Below are 20,805 nucleotides of genomic sequence, written 5' to 3' on the forward strand. Positions count from 1 at the left end.
AAAATTGATAAACCATTAGCCAGACTCATCAAGAAAAAAAGGGAGACGCTCAAATCAATAGAATTAGAAATGAAAAAGAAGTAACAACTGACACTGCAGAAATACAAAGGATCATGAGAGATTACTACAAGCAACTATATGCCAACAAAATGGACAACCTGGAAGAAATGGACAAATTCTTAGAAAACCACAACCTTCCCAGACTGAACCAGGAAGAAACAGAAAATAAAAACAGACCAATCACAAGCACTGAAATTGAGACTGTGCTTAAAAATCTTCCAACAAACAAAAGCCCCAGGACCAGATGGCTTCACAGGTGAATTCTATCAAACACTTAGAGAAGAGCTAACACCTATCCTTCTCAAACTCTTCCAAAATATAGCAGAGGAAGGAACACTCCCAAACTCATTCTATGAGGCCACCATCACCCTGATACCAAAACCAGACAAAGATGTCACAAAAAAAGAAAACTACAGGCCAATGTCACTGATGAACATAGGTGCAAAAATCCTCAACAAAATACTAGCCAACAGAATCCAACCGCACATTAAAAGGATCATACACCATGATCAAGTGGGGTTTATCCCAGGAATGCAAGGATTCTTGAATATACCAAATGAATCAATGTCATATACCATATTAACAAACTGAAGGATAAAAACCATGTGATAATCTCAATAGAAGCAGAAAATGCTTTTGACAGAATTCAGCACCCATTTATGATAAAAACTCTCCAGAAAGTGGGCACAGAGGGAACCTACCTCAACCTAATAAAGGCCATATATGACAAACCCACAGCCAACATCGTTCTCAGTGGTGAAAAACTGAAACCATTTCCTCTAAGATCAGAAAGAAGAGAAGGATGTCCACTCTTACCACTGTTATTCAACATAGTTTTGGAAGTTTTAGCCACGGCAGTCAGAGAAGAAAAAGAAATAGAAGGAATCCAAATTGGAAAAGAAGAAGTAAAACTGTCACTGTTTGAAGATGACATGATACTATACATAGAGAATCCTAAAGATGCTACCAGAACACTACTAGAGCTAATCAATGAATTCGGTAAAGTAGCAGGATACAAAATTAATGCACACATCTCTTGCATTCCTATACACTAACGACGAAAAATCTGAAAGAAATTAGGGAAACACTCCCATTTCCCATTGCAACAAAAAGAATAAAATACCTAGGAATAAACCTACCTAAGGAGACAATAGACCTGTATGCAGAAAACTACAAGACACTGATGAAAGAAATTAAAGACGATACAAACAAATAGAGAGATATACCATGTTCTTGGATTGGAGGAATCAGCATTGTGAAAATGACTATACTACCCAAAGCAATCTGCAGATTCAGTGCAATCTCTATCAAACTACCAATGGCATTTTTCACAGAACTGGAACAAAAAATTTCACAATTTGTATGGAAACACAAAAGACCCTGAATAGCCAAAGCAATCTTGAGAAAAAAAAATGGAGCTGGAGGAATCAGGCTCCTGGACTTCAGACTATACTACAAAGCTACAGTAATCAAGACAGTATGGTGCTGCAACAAAACAGAAATACAGATCAATGAACAGGATAGAAAGCCCAGAGATAAATCCATACACGTATGGGTCTTATCGTTGATAAAGGAGGCAAGAATATACAGTGGAGAAAAGACAGCCTCTTCAATAAGTGATGCTGGGAAAACTGGACAGTTACATGTAAAAGAATGAAATGAGAACACTCCCTAACACCATACACAAAAATAAACTCAAAATGGATTAAAGACCTAAATGTAAGGCCAGACACTATAAAACTCTTAGAGGAAAACATAGGCAGAACACTCTATGACATAAATCACAGCAAGATCCTGTTTAACCCACCTCTTAGAGAAATGGAAATAAAAACAAAAATAAACAAATGGGACCTAATGAAACTTAAAAGCTTTTGCACAGCAAAGGAAACCATAAACAAGACGAAAAGACAACCCTCAGAATGGGAGAAAATATTTGCAAACAAAGCAACTGACAAAGGATTAATCTCCAAAATATACAAGCTCATGCAGCTCAATATCAAAAAAACAAACAACCCAATCCAGAAATGGGCAGAAGACCTAAATAGACATTTCTGCATAGAAGATAGACAGATTGCCAACAAACACATGAAAGGATGCTCAACATCACTAATCATTAGAGAAATGCAAATCAAAGCTACAGTGAGGGGCTTCCCTGGTGGCGCAGTGGTTGAGAGTCCGCCTGCCGATGCAGGGGACATGGGTTCGTGCCCCGGTCCGGGAAGATCCCACATGCCGCTGAGCGGCTGGGCCCGTGAGCCATGGCCGCTGAGCCTGTGCTCCGCAATGGGAGAGGCCACAACAGTGAGAGGCCTGCGTACCGCAAAAAAACAAAAACAAAAACAAAACAAAACAAAAAACTACAGTGAGGTATCACCTCACAGGGGTCAGAATGGCCATCATCAAAAGATCTACAAACAATAAATGCTGGCGAGGGTGTGGAGAAAAGGGAGCCCTCTTGCACTGTTGGTGGGAATGTAAATTGATACAGTCACAGAGAACAGTATGGAGGTCCTTTAAAAAACTAAAAATAGAACTACCATATGACCCAGCAATCCCAGTACTGGGTATGTACCCTGAGAAAACCATAATTCAAAAAGAGACATGTACCACAGTGTTCATTGCAGCACTATTTACAATATCCGGGACATGGAAGCAACCTAAGTGTCCATCAACAGATGAATGGATAAAGAAGATGTGGCTCATATATACAATGGAATATTACTCAGCCATAAAAAGAAATGAAATTGAACTAGTTGTAGCGAGTTGGAAGGACTTAGATTCTGTCATACAGAGTGAAGGAATTCAGAAAGAGAAGAACAAATACTGTATGCTAACATGTATATATGGAATCTAAAAAAAAAAAAAGGTTCTGATGAACCTAGGGGCAGGACAGGAATAAACATGCAGACATAGTGAATGCAGTTGAGGACACGGGGAGGGGGAAGGGTAACCTGGGACGAGGTGAGAGAGTAGCATTGACATATATACACTACAAAATGTGAAATAGATAGTTAGTGGGAAGCAGCTGTATCACACAGGGAGATCAGCTCGGTGCTTTGTCACCACCTAGAGGGGTGAGACAGGGAGGGTGGGAGGGAGTTGGAAGAGGGAGGGGATATGGTGATATATGTATACATATAGCTGATTCACTTTTGTTACACAGCAGAAACTAACAGGACATTGTAAAGCAATTACACTCCAATAAAGATGTTAAAGAAAAAAAAAAAGTCAGGCAAAAGGAGTAAATGATTGTGACATGATCAGAAATCCTGCCATGCTGGATTACTTTAGATATAATCTACTGTTAGTCTGCTTGTGAAGTTTCATGCCTGAAACTGAAATGAGGTTTTTGTAGTCTAAAGAGCCCTTAGTGGGGCATAGTGACCAGTTCTGGCTTCTGGACATTATCTTTGCTATCATTTTGATAATTTTACTTTACCCAGTTTTGTTTAAGAAAAAAAGAAGTTTAAAAAAAAAAGGTTAGTTTCTTGAATATAATTGTTCTTTTTAAATCAATTTATTTTTTTATTTTTTGGCTGCATTGGGTCTTCGTTGCTGTGCGTGGGCTTTTTCTAGTTGCGGCGAGTGGCGGCTATTCTTCATTGCGGCGCGTGGGCTTCTCATTGCGGTGGCTTCTCTTTGTTGTGGAGCATGGGCTCTAGGCGCTCAGGCTTCAGTAGTTGTGGCACGCGGGCTCAGTAGTTGTGGCGCACGGGCTTAGTTGCTCCGCAGCATGTGGGATCTTCCCGGACCAGAGATTGAACCATGTCCCCTACATTGGCAGGCGGATTCTTAACCCCTGTGCCAGCAGCGAAGTCCTGAGTATAACGGTTTTTAGTGTTTAATAAATAAAGTAATTATATAGCACTTTTTAGTACTTAGCATGTACCATATACTGTTATACAAATATTAATTTCTGAATATTATATACAGCTATTAAAGTGTTCTCTATGAATTATAGAGATTTCTTAAGTTAGCGTTACATTTCTTTTAGCATAAGCATCTTCCCTGATATTACTGTGTAATCTTAACTTTGAGTAATAGTCATAAATTCGTCAAATATTGACTCCATCAAATTATATTCATAAGTAAAGTAGAAATTGAAATTAAATTAAAAATTTTAAATGTTATCTTTTTTTGTTTGTTTTTAATTTCAGCTGTACCAACAGGGACGCTTATGTCAACTGGGCAGTGAATTTTGTGAATTGGAAGTTTTTGCTAAAGTATTGAGAGCTTTGGATAAAAGGTAAACTCATTTGTAACAATTGTGGTAAACTATACATATCTGAATTTTATCATTGTGACCATATTTTAGGTGTACAGTTCAGTAGCAGTAAGTACATTCGTATTGTTTTGAAACCTTCAGTACCACCCTTGCTTTTTGTGTTGAAGAAAGACTGAATTCATCTTCCCCGTTCTGGCTATTATGTAGTAGGAGTTATATGTGGATGTAGGTGACATGGCCTTTGATTGTCCTTGCTGTTCTCTTTAGCATTTTTCCCTAAATTTGCTTGAAATGCCATTTCTTTTTCCTAACCTATATTTCTGGGAAAATAAGAATATAGTTTTACAAAATATTGTTAATCTCTAATATGAATGTTGCCAAGTTAAGTAAATACTTGTTAGAATGCATAGTATATGTCAAGTACTATTCTAGATGCTGGGGTTACAGCAGTGAATAAATTTTACAAGGTCTCTTCCTCATGGAGTTTGTATTTTAGAAAGAGATGATAAAATAATCAACAAGTAACATGTTAACAAACTAACATGATTTCATTGTTTAGGGATACCTTTGGATGTGACCTGTGTACTAAGCCTAAGAGAAATTTCTTGGTTAGTTGACTAATTAAAATTAATCTGTTAAAAAATAATAGATGAGAGCTTCATTTTGGGACAAGAAGGCCATAGAAAAACTTTAAAAAAATTCTTTACTCTTGGAAAAGGTTAGCTTTCTAGGATTTGAATTTCTCTATGCAGTTCTAAAGATGGCCATTATAAAGATTTAGTGGACTACCTCTCTTTCATCTCTCAGGTTATCTTTTTACCAAGTCCAGATCCCTTGGTAAGTGTTTAATATATTTGTGGAACTAAATGCATGTAGTTTGACTTTTTTCCCCCTTTATGCAAAGCAGTGACTTGGTTATTTACAATTTTGTTTAAAGCAGTTTTTTTATTGAGATAATTCACATACCATAAATTTATCATTTTAAACTGTACAATTCATTAGTTTTTAGTATATTCACAAATTTTTGCAACTATCACTACTATCTAATTCTAGAATACTTTAATCATTCCCAAAAGAAACCCTGTACCATTAATAGTCACTCCCTGTTTCCCCTTACCCGTGGTCTCTAGCCTACCATTAATCTACTCTCTGTTTCTGGGTTTATCTGCTCTAGACATTTCATACAGTATGTGGTGTTTCGTGACTGGATTTTACCTATAATGTTTTCAAGGTTCATTCATGGTTGTTGTTTGTATCAGTTTTCCATTGTGTGGATATACTATGTTTTGGTTATCTAGTCATCTGTTGATGAACATTTGGGTTGTTTCTACCTTTTGGCCATTATGAATAATGCTGCTGTGAGTGCTCATGGACAAGATTCTGTGTGGATGTATGTTTTCACTTCTCTTGTATGTATATATAACTAGGGTAAACCTAGGTTTAACTTTTTGAGTAACTCCTAAATTGTTTCCCACAGCAGCTGCACCATTTTATTGGGTTGGCCAAAAAAGTGCCTTTGGTTTTTAAGTAAAAATAAAAGACACATTTTTCATTTTCACCAAAAACTTTATTAAACAACATATTCACCATTTTGTTCCACTACCTTCTGCCATTTTTCAGGCAGCTTCATAATTCCTTCTTCCCAAAACTTTTTATCTTTTTGAGCAAAGAACTGTTCCAGGTGCCTTTTACTGTCTCCCAGGGAATTGAAATTTTTTCCATTAAGAGAATTTTGTGAAGACCGAAATAAATGGAAATGTGAAGGTGCAATATCTGGTGAATACAGCGGATGAATCAGAACTTCCCAGCCAAGCTGTAACAGGTTTTGCCTGGTCATCAAAGAGACATGCGGTCTTGCATTATCCTGATGGAAGATTACGTGTTTTCTTTTGACTAGTTCTGGACGCTTTTCATTGAGTGCTGCTTTCAGTTGGTCTAACTGGGAGCAGTACTTGTTGGAATTAATTGTTTGGTTTTCCGGAAGGAGCTCATAATAGAGGACTCACTTCCAATCCCACCATATACACAACATCACCTTCTTTGGGTGAAGACCGGGCTTTGGTTTGGTTGGTGGTGGTTCATTTTGCTTGCCCCACGATCTCTTCCGTTCCACGTTATTGTACAGTATCCACTTTTCATCACCCATCACAATTTGTTTTAGAAACAGAACGTTTTCATTATATTTAAGTAGAGAATCCATGCAGAAAGACAGTCAAGAAGGTTTTTTTTTCTTAACTTATGTGGAACCCAAACATCAAAGCAATTAATATAACCAAGCTGGTATAAATGATTTTCAACGCTTGATTTGGATGTTTTGAGTATGTTAGCTATCTCCCGCACCGTATAACGTTGATTGTTCTCAATCAATGTCTCGATTTGATTGCTTTCAACTTCAACTGGTCTACCTAACTCAATGTCTCGATTTGATTGCTTTCAACTTCAGCTGGTCTACCCAACTGTGGAACATCGTCCAGTGAGAAATCTCCAGCACGAAACTTCGCAAACCACTTTGGACATGTTCAATCAGTCACAGCACCTTTTCCATATACTGCACAAATATTTTTTTGTGTTTCAGTTGTGTTTTTACTTTTCTTGAAATAATAAAGCATAATATGCTGAAAATGTTGCTTTTTTCTTCCATCTTCAATATTAAAATGGGTACACAAAAATTCACCAATTTTGATAAGTGTTTTTTTTAATGCACGCTGATAAGACAGCTGTCACATACAATCTAACAAAATTGTTTTGAATGAAGCTAAAGACAACTAAGTGCTGCTAGAGCCGTCTTACGGAAAAAACCAAATGAACCTTTTGGCCAACCCAGTATGTCCCTATTACCAACATATGAGGGTTCCAATTTTTCCATATCCTTGCCATCACTGTTTTTTGAAAAGTAGTATTATAGCCATCCTAGATAGTGTGAAGTCATATCTCATTGTGAGTTTGATTTGCATTTCCCTAATCACTAATGATATTGAGCATCTTTTCTTGTGCTTATTGGCCTTTGTATATTTTCTTTGGAGGAATCTCTATTCAAATCTATTGCCCATTTTTTAATTGGGTCATTGTTGAATTACAAGACAATTTGGTTTTTAAGATTGATGTTAGAAGTTGTTTTCATCCTTCATTGTCATCAGTTTACATATACAGAATCACTCAGTGATCCACTGAGTAAAAGATATTAGACTAAATTGTGAATTATTATGACCTCATAATTCATAAGGCAAATAGTTGCTTTTTATCTTATTCCATCTTGGAAAATAATGGTACTGTTATTTCAAAAGAGCAAGTTAGCACTTTTTTTTTTTTTAGATTGCAAGTTTTATTTTTGAATCCCCATTGAAATAAATATGTTAATCTTTGAAAAATATTTGGTTATATGCCACTAAAATTGTGCCTAGAGCCCCCAGTGATAGTCATGCCCCATTCTGGAAAACACTACCATAGGGAATTACTGGAGGTACCCTGGGGAGGTAGGATGAGGCCACTGTTTGTTGAGCAAGGGTCATCTGTGTCCCAAGTAAGCTGCTTGCTGCTGTTCGTAATTCTCTGAGCCCCAGACATACCAGCATATTTGATCTTATCTTTCCTGGCTGGCAATGGCTCCCTATTCTCTTCTAGATAGAAGAGTAAATGCCTTAACATAACCTCCAAGGTCCTTGGGGATCCTGGGATAGGCCTACCATGGCCCCATCAGGCTGGTGAATTGAGGGAGACAGGAGACAGGGAGGATCTCCTGGAGGAAGTGACATTTGAGCTGAAGTCTAACCAGTTTATGGGAGAGAACTAGGTGATGGTGGTGAAGAGCTTTTTTAGGTAGAAGGAACAGCAGGTGCAAATTTCCGGAGGCAGGAAGGAACAATGTGCATGAAAGTTAGCACTTTCTAAAAGGACAAAATATGTTACCTTTATAAAAACAAAAATGACCTTTTCCTTCTCTTTCAGACATTTGCTTCATCATTGTTTCCAGGCTTTGATGGATCATGGTGTGAAAGTTGCTTCAGTCTTAGCCTACTCGTTCAGTAGACGGTGCTCTTACATAGCGGAATCAGATGCTGCAGTAAAGGAAAAAGCCATTCAGGTTGGCTTTGTTTTAGGTAAGTAATGGTAAAACAGAGGGGTGTTTTGTCCTGTAACATGACTCAGAATTAAGCCTGCTGGCATTAAAGGATTCTCACAGGACATTCCCAAAGTCAACGTGGGAGGTTATGAGAAAAACATCAGAAGAGCGAGATGTGATATATTGGACATTAACTTTGTGCTAAGTACTATACTATGTATCTAAATGCTGTCTTTTGAGAAAATCCTCATGACATTCCAGTGATGTGAAGGTATTAATAGAGTTTTAGAAATGAGGAAACGGACTCAGGAAAGTTGAGTAACTTGCTCAAGTCACATAGTAATGGAGCTAAGTTTAGAATCCTGTGACGCTGTGATTCCAAACCACTTGCCTTTCTACCATGTCAAGCTGCTACCAACCTCTTTCACCAGCTTACTGTGTGTTGTGACGTGAGACTTAATCCTTTTGGGACCTCAGTTTTCCCATCTCTAAAATGAGGGTAAATCTCCATTTCCTCATGGGTATGAGAATACTAAAAACATAAATGGAAAAGGATTCTGAAAAGGTTTTATATGCTACACACATAGAAAAATATCGTTTAATGTTTGCATAACATTTTAGTATGCCTTTTACAAATCTACGTAGATAAGTATGTCTCAGGCAATTATTTATTCAAGTTATTGCTACCTTTTTACTTTGTTTTTGGAAAAATTTTTATTTTGAAATGATTGTAGATTTACAGACAACATCAAAACCAGGAAATTGATACTGGTTTAATACTGTTACCTAGACTATAGACCTTATTTAACTTTCATTGGTTTTTACATACACTCATTTGTGTGTGTGTGTTTTATTTAAATGTAGTTGACATACAGTATTATGTTGGTTTGAGGTGTACTGCATAGTGATTTGGAATTTGCATACTTTATGAAATGATTGCCACGACAAGTATAGTCCCTGTACAAAGTTATTACAGTATTATTGACCATGTTCCTTAGGCTGTATATTACATTCCCAGGGCTTATTTATTTTCTTACTGGAGGCTCAGACCTCTTAATCCCCTTCACCTATTTCACCCCACACCCCACCTCCTTTCTCTGACAACCAGCTGTTTGGTCTCTGTATCTACGAGTCTATTTTCATTTTGTTTTGTTTGTTTGTTTTGATTTTTAGATTCTGCGTATAAGTGAGATCATATGGTATTTGTCTTTCTCTGTCTGACTTATTTCACTTAGCATGATACCCTCTAGATCCATCTGTGTTGTCACAAGATTTCTTTTCTTTTTTTTTTTTTAATGTTTAATTTTTGTGGTTGGGTAATATTCCACTGTTGTGTGTATAAATATATCTCACACCTTCTTTATCCATTCATTCATCCGTTGATGGACATTTAGGTTGCTTACATATCTTGGCTATTATAAATAATGCTTCACTGAACATTGAGGTGCATATATCTTTTTTGAGTTAGTGTTTTTGCCTTTTTTGGATAAATACCCAGAAGTAAAATTGCTAGATCATATGGCAGTTCTATATTAAATTTTTTGAGCAACCTCCACACTGTTCTCCATAGTAGCTATGCCAATTTACAGCCCCACCAGCAGTGCAGGAGGTTCCCTTGTCTCCACACCCTCGTGAACACTCGTTAATTGTTGTTTTCTGGTGATGACAGCCATCCTGACAGGTGTGAGATGGTTTCTCATTGTGGTTTTGATTTGCATTTCTCTGATGATTAGTGATGTGGAGCATCTTTTCATGTATCTGTTGGCCATCTGTATGTCTTTTTTGGAAAAATGTCTATTCAGATCCTCTGCCCATTTTTTTATTTTATAAATTTATTTTATTTATTTATTTATTTTTGGCTGCGTTGAGTCTTTGTTGCTGCACGCAGGCTTTCTCTAGTTGTGGGGAGCGGGGGGCTACTCTTTGTTGCGGTGCGTGGGCTTCTCATCGTGGTGGCTCCTCTTGTTGCAGAGGCGCGTGGGCTTCAGTAGTTGCGGCGCACGGGCTTAGTCGCCCCGCAGCATGTGGGATCTTCCCGGACCAGGGCTCGAACCCGTGCCCGCTGCGTTGGCAGGTGGATTCTTAACCACTGCGGCACCAGGGAAACCCTACCTTTCATTTTTAACTTCTCACATTAATGTGTGTGTGTGTGCATGTTTTTTCTCTCTCTCTCTTTGGCACGTGCACATTTACTTTCTTTGCCAAGTTTTCATGATCATTTCCGTCAGTATTAGGAAAAAAAAATTTTTTTGTAGTGGTCATAGAGAGTTTGCTTGGAGGAACTTAACATTCTTTTCTGAAAAGAACCCTCAGCATTTATCCTTTGATAGTCTTGTGGAATATAAATTGCAACAAAGAATTGTGACTAAAGAATGTCTCTTAATAGAGTGTTTGTGACCTAGATGAATGTTAATATTGACATCCATTTAGTCCTAGGTGGTCATGTAAAAATCTATGTGGGAGATATTTAGTATCAAGGAAGATGCAAAGCAGGAAGGCTAATGTTCATTGAGGTCCTCTGTTGTCTCTTCACTTGTACCAGTCTGGCCACTGTAAGGAGCCAGATCGAACAAGTATCTTGGAGTTAGAACCAAGTCCTAACAGATTCAGTTATATTATCTGTCTTGATCCTAAAATTACCAAAACAGTGAAAAAACTTCATACCAGAAGTATACATGATGGAAACTTTTTAAAAATAACAGCTTTATTGAGATATAATTCACATACCATACAGTGCACCCATTTAAAGTATATAATTTAAAGGTCTTTAGTATTTTCACAGCGTTCAGTCCCTGGTCAGGGAACTAAGATCCCACAAGCTGCATGGCGTGGCCAAAAGAAAAAAAAAAAAAAAGAAGCTTGAGGAGGTACCTCACAGAGCTGGGATGCTGCTTGGCTGGTACAGGTGTCTCAGAGTTCTGAGAAGGGAGCTCGTGGGTCTAGAATCTCGACCTCTAGGAGGGACACCTGACTGGCTGCTACTAGTGTCTCTCTGATGGGGTGCTGTGAATCAGGTTCTGTAAGTGTTGGAAAACTGCAGCTGGAATTGGCTTACTGAGATGAATTGCTACTGCCAGAGTAAAGAAACATTACCCTGGGACACTGCTGTTAGCAGGGGCATTGCTGGCAGAAACTGGAAGCTATCAGGGAGTGTCTCTTACTTCTCCAGTCTTACAGCCTTTCTCTCTAGTACCTTCTTTGGTAGAGACTACTAGGGAGCCAGCTGGCAGAGGAGAAATGTGGTTATAGAGTCCTAGCCCAGCATCATAAAACAGTCTAGAAGGGTTGGTTTGAAGCTGAGAGATAATAGCCTAATAACTCAGCACAGTGCACAATATGTTGAGATAATGAGTAGGAGGTTGCTTCATATGAATATTATAATCTCATTATTCCAGTCATTCAGTGAGGACCCTAAAATGTCATATTTGGGGGGATAAAATGTCATAAAGCACACTTCTCTCCAGTTAAAATATTTGTTTCATTTCATATAGCTTTAATTAAACATGAAACACCAGTCTGAGCAAAATATATTTTTTCTTGACCCAGATACTATTGACACTATTAAGATTAGTTGACACTATTAGAAAATGTATTAAACTATTAGGAGGGGGTCAAGAGCCTCTAAAAAGATGGACAGTATCCTAAGGAAATGATGCCCAGATGCCCCATGCATTATGACTGTTGGAGGACAGCAGTTTAATTTTTTGCTAAAAAAAAAATTAAGATGAGCAAGCACTACTGTCTCTTTTATCTGTGTATCCTCTATGATGTGCTGTTATGCTAAGAAGATTAAGTTTATTCAGATATCTTTATCCTCTTTGGGATTGGGTATGGAGAGATTGGAAAGTTATGTTTACCCTGCATGATGAAAATGTTAGACAAATCACTAAATATAGTGGCTAATTAGCTGGAAAATGTCAACTCTTAGGCGATGAAGTACTTTTAGAGGGCTAAAACTCTTTTTTTAAAAAAAAATTTATTTATTTTTGGCTGCATTGGGTCTTCATTGATGTGCTGGCTTTCTCTAGTTGCGGTGAGCAGGGGCTACTCTTCGTTGCTCTGCGTGGGCTTCTCATTGCGGTGGCTTCTCTTGCTTCAGAGCACGGGCTCTAGATGCACGGTCTTAGTAGCTGTGGCGAGTGGGCTCAGTAGTTGTGGCTTGCGGGCTCTAGAGCGCAGGCTCAGTAGTTGTGGTGCACGGGCTTAGTTGCTCCGAGGCATGTGGGATCTTCCCGTACCAGGGATCGAACCCATGTCCCCTGCATTGGCAGGCGGATTCTTAACCACTGCGCCACCAGGGAAGCCCAAAGCTAAAACTCTTGACTCCTGGGACTTCCCTGGTGGCACAGCGGTTAAGAATCGGCCTGCCAGAGCAGAGGACACAGGTTTGATCCTTGGTTGGGCAAGATCCCACATGCCGCCGAGTTACTAAGCCTGTGCGCCACAGCTACTGAGCCCGCGTGCCACAACTACTGAAGCCCGCGCGCCTAGAGCCTGTGCTCCACAGCAAGAGAAGCCACCGCAACAAGAAGCCCGCGCACCGCAACGAAGAGTAGCCCCTGCTCGCCGCAACTAGAGAAAGCCCGCACGCAGCAATGAAGACCCAATGCAGCCGAAAGTAAAAAACAAAACAAAAACTCTTTACTCCTTATTCAGGGTCTCAACTTTGATCTAATTTCCCTAATTTGTTTTTTTTTTATACAATTTTTTTTAAGACGATGTTGGGGGTAGGAGTTTATTAATTTATTAATTAATTTTTGCTGTGTTGGGTCTTCGTTTCTGTGCGAGGCCTTTCTCTAGTTGTGGCAAGCGGGGGCCACCCTTCATCGCGGTGCGCGGACCTCTCACTGTCGCGGCCTCTCTTGTTGCAGAGCACAGGCTCCAGACGCGCAGGCTCAGTAGTTGTGGCTCACGGGCCTAGTTGCTGCGCGGCATGTGGGATCCTCCCAGACCAGGGCTCGAACCCGTGTCCCCTGCATTAGCAGACAGATTCTCAACAACTGCGCCACCAGGGAAGCCCTAATTTTCCTAATTTGAAAGTTCCTTTCTTTAAAAAAATTTCACAATTAGTATCTTTGTTTCAGAATAAACAGAGGTTTTTTCATTTTAGGTAATAATCATTGTAAGCATGTCATTTTAGCTTTCAGGTGATTTATTAAATTATCTAAAGTTTTTGGTTTTTCTTGTCCCTTAGGTGGCTTTCTTTCAGATGCAGGCTGGTACAGTGATGCTGAGAAAGTTTTCCTGTCTTGCCTTCAGTTGTGTACTCTACATGATGAGATGCTTCATTGGTTTCGTGCAGTAGAATGTTGTGTGAGGTAAGTTGAAACAGTCCTTTAATTACATGCTGTAATGGTATTAGTGGCTTTTTAAAAATTTTTATTTATTTATTTATTTTAGTCTGTGTTGGGTCTTTGTTGCTGCGTGCAGGCTTTCTCTAGTGCAGTGAGCGGGGGCTACTCTTTGTTGCAGTGTGTGGGCTTCTCCTTACGGCGGCTTCTCTTCTTGTGGAGCATGGGCTTCAGTAGTTGTGGCATGCGAGCTCAGTTGTGGCACACGGGTTTAGTTGCTCCGTGGCATGTGGGATCTTCCTGGACCAGAGATCAAACCAGTGTCCCCTGCATTGGCAGGCAGATTCTTGACCACTGTGCCACGAGGGAAGTCCCTTCTTGAGTGTGTGTGTGTGTGTGTGTGTGTGTGTGTGTGTGTGTGTGTGTTTTGTTTTGTTTTTACTGTGCTCCGTTTACATTTCTGGAATTGTACATAACCTGATTAATATTTTACTTCTAAATAACCTTTTTTTTAAAAAAAATATTTATTTATTATTTATTTGGCTGCACAGGGTCTTAGTTGTAGCATGCAGGAATCTTTGTTGCTGCTTGCTTGCAGGATCTTCGTTGAGGTGTGTGGAATCTTTAGTTGTGGCATGTGGGATCTTTTGTTTTTAGTTGCGGCATGTGAGATCTAGTTCCCTGACCAGAGATCGAACCTCGGCCCCCTGCATTGGGAGCATGGAGTCTTAACCACTGGACCACCAGGGAAGTCCCTAACCTTTCTTTTTTTTCGATGTGGACCATTTTTAAAGTCTTTATTGAATTTGTTACAGTATTGCTTCTGTTTTATGTTTTGGATTTTTGGCTGCGAGGCACCTGGGATCTTAGCTCCCTGACCAGGGATTGAACCCACACCCCTGCATTGGAAGGTGAAGTCTTAACCACTGGACAGCCAGGGAAGTCCCCCTAACCTTTCTTTAAAATACATTTTTTAACAGATTTACTTAAATGAAAGGCAAGCAAATCCAGAAGTAACTCTTTGATTTTACTGTCTTTATTTTTTTTGTATATGTAACATTTAGTTTTAGCTATTTTCATGTAGGTTTTCTCTCTGTCCCCTCCATTTGATTTGACATTTCTTAAAAAGAATTTTTTTATGAAACTAAAGGGAAATTGAAATAAAGTTTAAAAACAAAATAATTCTTTGTCCTAAGTTAACCAGAATCTGGTCAGTTTACTGAATTTATATTCTTCTATTTTTATTGAATAAGGGGTCATATTTTTTTTGTACCTTAGAGATGGGTTAATTAAATCTGCACCTCTTCAGAGCTAGAATACAGGTTCTTCTATATAAAACCATTGTTGATTTATGCTACCATTGACTAAAGCTCTCTCTGCTCAATCTTTTGAGGTTATTACCCCATTTTATACAGGGCTTACCTGTGTTAGACAAACATTCAAATCCTGAAGTTAATTTTATAATGTGCAAACTTAATTATAAATAATATTTTAGAAGCTTAGGATAATTTCCCGCAGATTTTTATGATAAATTATAGTAATACTTGTGTGCAGAAACTATAAAAGGATTGGTATTGGGCCTGTAATTTGTAGTACTGGTAATCTGTGTCATCTTTCCTCCCCACTTCTGCCTATCCTAGGAATAGAAGACTAGACTATCTCATAGGGATTTTAGGGGCTAGCTAAATGTTTCTTTGTATATGAACTAGTTAATTTAGAACAGAAAACCCATTTTGTATGATTTCATTGTAGATTGCTCTTTCATTGCAAGCAGTCTTTTGACCAAAAGGTAAAACATTTTCTTCTTGTAAGTGCTTGCTTTTTATGCACAAAGTCAGAAGATTTATTCCATCCAGATAACTAATATTTCTCCTATCTGTCTGATTTTAAGGCTCTTATATAAATTTTGCATTAATATAACCAAAAGATTTAGTTTTCTCAAATTACCACGGCTCCTCTTCTTTTTCCTATTTTGTCATCTTTAGCATGTAGCTCACGTCATTATGTTTGCAAACGCTACGGGCAAGGAGAAGGGCAAAGGGCTCATGCCCGCTGAGTCTGCTTCCTTTTCCTTTCTTTTTTTTTTTTTTCAGTCAGAAAAAATAGCTTTCCCAGAGGCCTAGCCTTATCTTCTTTACGTACTACTTCTCTTTGAAACTGGGAAACTGGGACACATTCTGCACATCCTCCAACCAGGATAAGGTGGTCTGGAGAGCAAAACATTTTTTTTTTTTTTTTTTTTTTGCGGCACGCGGGCCTCTCACTGTTGTGGCCTCTTGGGTCGCGGAGCACAGGCTCTGGACGTGCAGGCTCAGCAGCCATGGCTCACGGGCCCAGCCGCTCCGCAGCATGTGGGATCTTTCCGGACTGGGGTACAAACCCGTGTCCCCGGCATCGGCAGGCGGACTCACAACCACTGCACCACCAGGGAAGCCCGTGCAAAACATTTTTAACTGTGCATTTTGCTGCCCCAAGTGAACTCATGGGTCTACATTAAGGAAGGAGGAGAGGGGAATATTGGACAGGTAACTGTCAATACTGTGAGTGTTCGGGCTGTTTTCACAGCAAGCCCATGTGAATAGGAAAATACCTGTGCCAAGAAACAAAACTATTTATACCAGCTTACTGCCTGTATACCTAGACATCTTGTTCTTAAGAATTTTAAATTTCAAAATAAAATTTGCTTCTACACAGCTTTGCTTGCTAAATTCTTGGCCATTACAGACGTAAAGATAATTTTTATTATTATAGTAGTGTTTTTTGAAAAAATGTTAAATTATTCTTACTTAGCTTTTAATTGATTTGGGAGAGGATTATTTTGGAGAACAGATACTAATGAAATCCTTTAGCCAATCCCAGGAGCTTTGAGCCTAATGTAACAGTGTGTTTTTAACTTTAATAGCACAAAACCAGTTTCTAATCTGGGGCTGGCATGGAAGCAGTATAGAGCAAATGTCAGAGACTCTTTTTGTTAAACCTGGTACCATTTCTCAGTCTTTGTTTTATTCCTTGAAGACTCTGCCTAGTTTCGTTTACTTGCTTTCTGTTTAATAGCTTTGTTTGTTCTCATGTGCACGTCTATTACCAAACAAATTGAAAGCATACAGAAAACTATGAAGAAGAAAATAAATATTATCTGTAACCCTGCTGCCTAGAAATAACCACAATTACTATTTTGGTGTATTTTGGGGATTTTAAGTGAAAAATGGAACTTCTGAACTGGAGGGAAAAGACTTGAATCTAGATTGAAAAAGAACCTTGCGCCCGAAGCAGGTGAATTTCTTGAAATCCAAGGATAAATAGGAGTTAGAAGCAAAGAGACAAGAGCAGTATCTCAATTACTGAGAAAATACTACATTTCACAAACTTTTAGGATAAAATTCAAATTTTTCAAATTTGTAGATACCAAATATATCTCCAGGTACTTTATCTGAGGAAAATAGTCAAGGAATATCTCTAACCAAATAAAAGTTCAATAGTAACAAATCTCAAGACAGGGAAGGATGGTGTAGAAACAGTGGTAAGCAGTGAATATTGTAATATATAGTTAGACGTAATGGAGTGGAAAGAATGAAGAACAAATTGTGAATTTGTAATATGTCTTATGTAAGGATTTTTTTTCAAACTGGAAATGAAAGGGAAATTTTAGAAATAACAAGACAGAAATTCTCAGTTACCACATACTATTAAATGTAAGATAAGTTTGTTTGTGTTTTTTCCACCTGAAAATTGAAAAAAGAGTTGCCTTACAAAGTCCCTCATGTTATGTGATGTTCTTTCAAGTCTCTTGTTTTGAACAACAAAGTACTGTTTGGGAAAGAAATGTTAGCCTGAAACTCAGCCAGTGCCAATACCAGGAAGCTCATAGAGGACACCTGGCAGAATTTTCTTTTTACGGAAGTAATGGAATTTAACATAATTTAACACAAAATTTAGAATCATTCTAGGGGTCATAACCTTATAGTTGTGTTAGATATCTTTATTAACTGGCTTCTTGAATATTACTTTGAAATGTGATGCATTAAGTGGTTTGGTTGTGGAGATTATGGGTGTCTACTTGTCTTAGGTGGAATGGGAAAGCCCAACTGTCTTAATGGTTTGCAAATGGTTGCTGGTACCTTTAGATAACATTTCTAGGGACATGATACCAGACTCAAAAGTGCTGATTTTCAAGCAAGTGAAAATGTTTTACTCTGAAAAAACTGTTAGATGACTCAGAAGTAGTTTGGTGATGATGAAGATAAATGTTTTAAGATGCATGTGAATAGTTTGGGTAACATTTCATAAATTACAAGAAGGAGAATTAATTTTTGAAAATTTAGTTTAGATTTTAAATATGTATTTATAACATAGCATAAAGATGATTTAAATATTACAAATTTCAAAATGTTATCATATATATCCCTAAAACTTGATGTATTCAAGTTGGCAAAAAACCTTTTTGGATGGAAAATTGAGGCTCATGTTATTATGTTCAGGTTGCTTGCTGTTGGGCATATATTATATGATAGCCTATTTTAAAAATACACATTTGGGAAAATGTAGTAGTATAAGAAAGTGTTATAAAGGTCTTATCTTGGTAAGGGGAATATGAATGCCTATCATTTAATGTTCAAATATTGTCAGTGCTAGGGAGGGGTATATAATAAATTGACTAATGGAAAAATACGATAGACATTCCAAATTAGAATAGTGGGAGTAGGGGTAAGAATGATTGGAAACTTGTCCAAGGTAGATAAATAAGCAAAGAGAATAGAGGAAATAACTAAGTATAATAACTGAAAAAAGTGAAACAATTAAAACCAAATATAACTATGACCATGTAAATGGGCTCAATTCCCCTATCTAGAAACAGCAACTGCCAAGAAGGTTAAAAAATGAAACCCAGGGACTTCCCTGGTGGTCCAGTGGTTAAGAATCTGCCTTCCAGTGTAGGGGACGCAGGTTCCATCCCTGATCAGGGAACTAAGATCCCACATGCCGCGGGGCAGCTAAGCCCGCGTTCCTCAACTAGAGAGCCCGTGTGCTGCAAACTACAGAGCCCACATGCTCTGGAGCCCGCGCACTGCAAACGAAAGATCCCACATGCTGCAAGGCAGATCCCACAACTAAGACCCAACGCAACCAAAAATAAAATAATAAAGCAATGCTTTAAAAATAATAATAATAAATAAAAAATGAAACCCAGCTATATATTGTTAAAAGAAAATACCCCAAGACAATAATATTAACAATAAAAGCAGAATTCAGGATAAAAACCATTAGTTGATGCAAAAGGGATATTGATAATAAAATGTACAATCCACAAAAAGGTCATAAACCCATGTATAGCAAATAAGATAGTAGCCCTCTACATAAACACAGCACCCTGAAAATACAAAGAATTTTATTAAAAAGATAATCAATACAAAGTCAAGAACCTCCAGGATGGGTTAATTCAGAATTCATAGAGGTTATCAGGGAACTAGGTTTTTTCCATCTTCTGGCTCCTCTATCCCCAGTGATTGTAAGACTGCTGCTGTGGTTTGAAGTATCACATGCAGATTCCACATTGTCCAGCAGAAGAAAGACCATATTTTATCTCTAATGACAAAGGAGCCTTTCTCAGAAACCACCTAGCTGATGTACCCTTGAGTCTCATTAACCAGAGCTAGGTCATTTGTTGACCTCTGAATCAATCAGTGGCAATCTGAATGGGATCACCATGTTAGGATTGGCTTAAACTAATCATGATTTACTTATGAGTCCTATGAGAAAGGGGTCAGTGCCTAACAAAATCAGGGTTCTGCCAACAAGCATGAGATGGGAAAAATGACTTGGTTAGGGAGCCAGCAGTATCTGCTACATCTCACAGTGCTTTGCTTCCCCACTTAAAATTAAAACCACACCAGACAGGTATTTCTTAGAAATACACAAGTTACCTAAACTGACCCAAGAAAAAAATTAAAATTCTGAACAAACCTATAACAAAGAGATTGAATCAGTAATCAGAAACCTTCCAAAAAAGAAAAGTCCAAGACGAGAAGACTTCAGTAGTGAATTGTACCAAACATTAAAAGAAGATAGGGACTTCCCTGGTGGTCCAGTGGTTAAGAATCTGCCTTCCAATGCAGGGGACGCGGGTTCGATCCCTGGTCAAGGAACTAAGATCCCACGTGCTGTGGGGCAACTAAGCCTGAGCACAGCTAGAGAGAAGCCCGTGCGCTGCAATGCAGAGCCCTTTTGCCACAACGAACGATCCCACCACCACAATGAAGATTGTGCGTGCTGCAACTAAGACCTGATGCAGCCAAATAAATAAATAAATATTTTTTAAAAAAATAAAAGAAGAATTAACACCAATTCTTCTCAAAGTCTTCAAAAAAATCAAGAGGAAGGAACACTTCCTAACTTACTCTATGAGGCCAGCATTAACCTATATCAAAACCAGAAAAAAGACATGAGAAGAAAAAAGAAAAGAAAATTACAGACTAATATCTCCTATCAATGTAAATGCAGAAAGTCTCAACAAAATACTAGCAAATCGGATGCAATAGAATATAGAAGGATTATGCACCATTACTAAGTGGGATTTATCCCAGGAACGCAAAGGTGATTCAATGTAAGAAAATTAATTCAGTACACCACATTAGTAGAATGAAGGGTGAAAACCATGATCATCTCAATTGACACAAAAGACATTTGACAAAATCCAGCACCTTTTCATGATAGAAACATTCAGAAAACTAGGAATAGAGGAACCTTCCTTAATATGATAAAAGGCATTTATGAAAAACCCACAGCTAACATTATATTCAAATCTTCCTCCCTGAGATCAAGAACATGACAAGGATGCCTGCTTTCACTACTACTATTCGTCTTTGTCCTGAAAGTTCCAGCCAAAGCAATTAGACAAAAATAAAATAAAATAAAATGCATCCGTGTTGGAAAGAAGTAAAACTACCTCTGTTCACAGGTGAATTGGAATTCACCAATATTAAAAACTTTTGTACATACATCAGAGGACATTATCAAGAAAGTGAAAAGACAGCCTATGGAATAGGAGAAATATTTGTAAATCGTATATCAAATAAGGGTCTAGTATTCAGAATATTTCAAGTACTACAATTCAACAACAACAATCAACCCAGTTAAAAAATGGGTAAGGGATTTGAATAGACATTTCTCCA

The 20,805-nt window shown here is 38.1% G+C and overlaps 1 protein-coding gene across 1 annotated transcript in view; it reads left to right on the top strand.

The window, feature by feature from the left end:
- The window catches only part of APPBP2 (amyloid beta precursor protein binding protein 2), a 72,137-nt gene that overhangs the window by 22,610 nt on the left and 28,722 nt on the right, over nucleotides 1-20,805 (top strand). The window contains exons 2-4 of the mRNA XM_024127636.3: nucleotides 4,218-4,306; nucleotides 8,231-8,382; nucleotides 13,540-13,663. Of these exons, the coding sequence (XP_023983404.1) occupies nucleotides 4,218-4,306; nucleotides 8,231-8,382; nucleotides 13,540-13,663 (365 nt within the window). The remainder of the gene's footprint in view (nucleotides 1-4,217; nucleotides 4,307-8,230; nucleotides 8,383-13,539; nucleotides 13,664-20,805) is intronic.

This window comes from Physeter macrocephalus, chromosome 14, assembly GCF_002837175.3.
Source record: "Physeter macrocephalus isolate SW-GA chromosome 14, ASM283717v5, whole genome shotgun sequence".
Classification (NCBI taxonomy): domain Eukaryota; kingdom Metazoa; phylum Chordata; class Mammalia; order Artiodactyla; family Physeteridae; genus Physeter; species Physeter macrocephalus.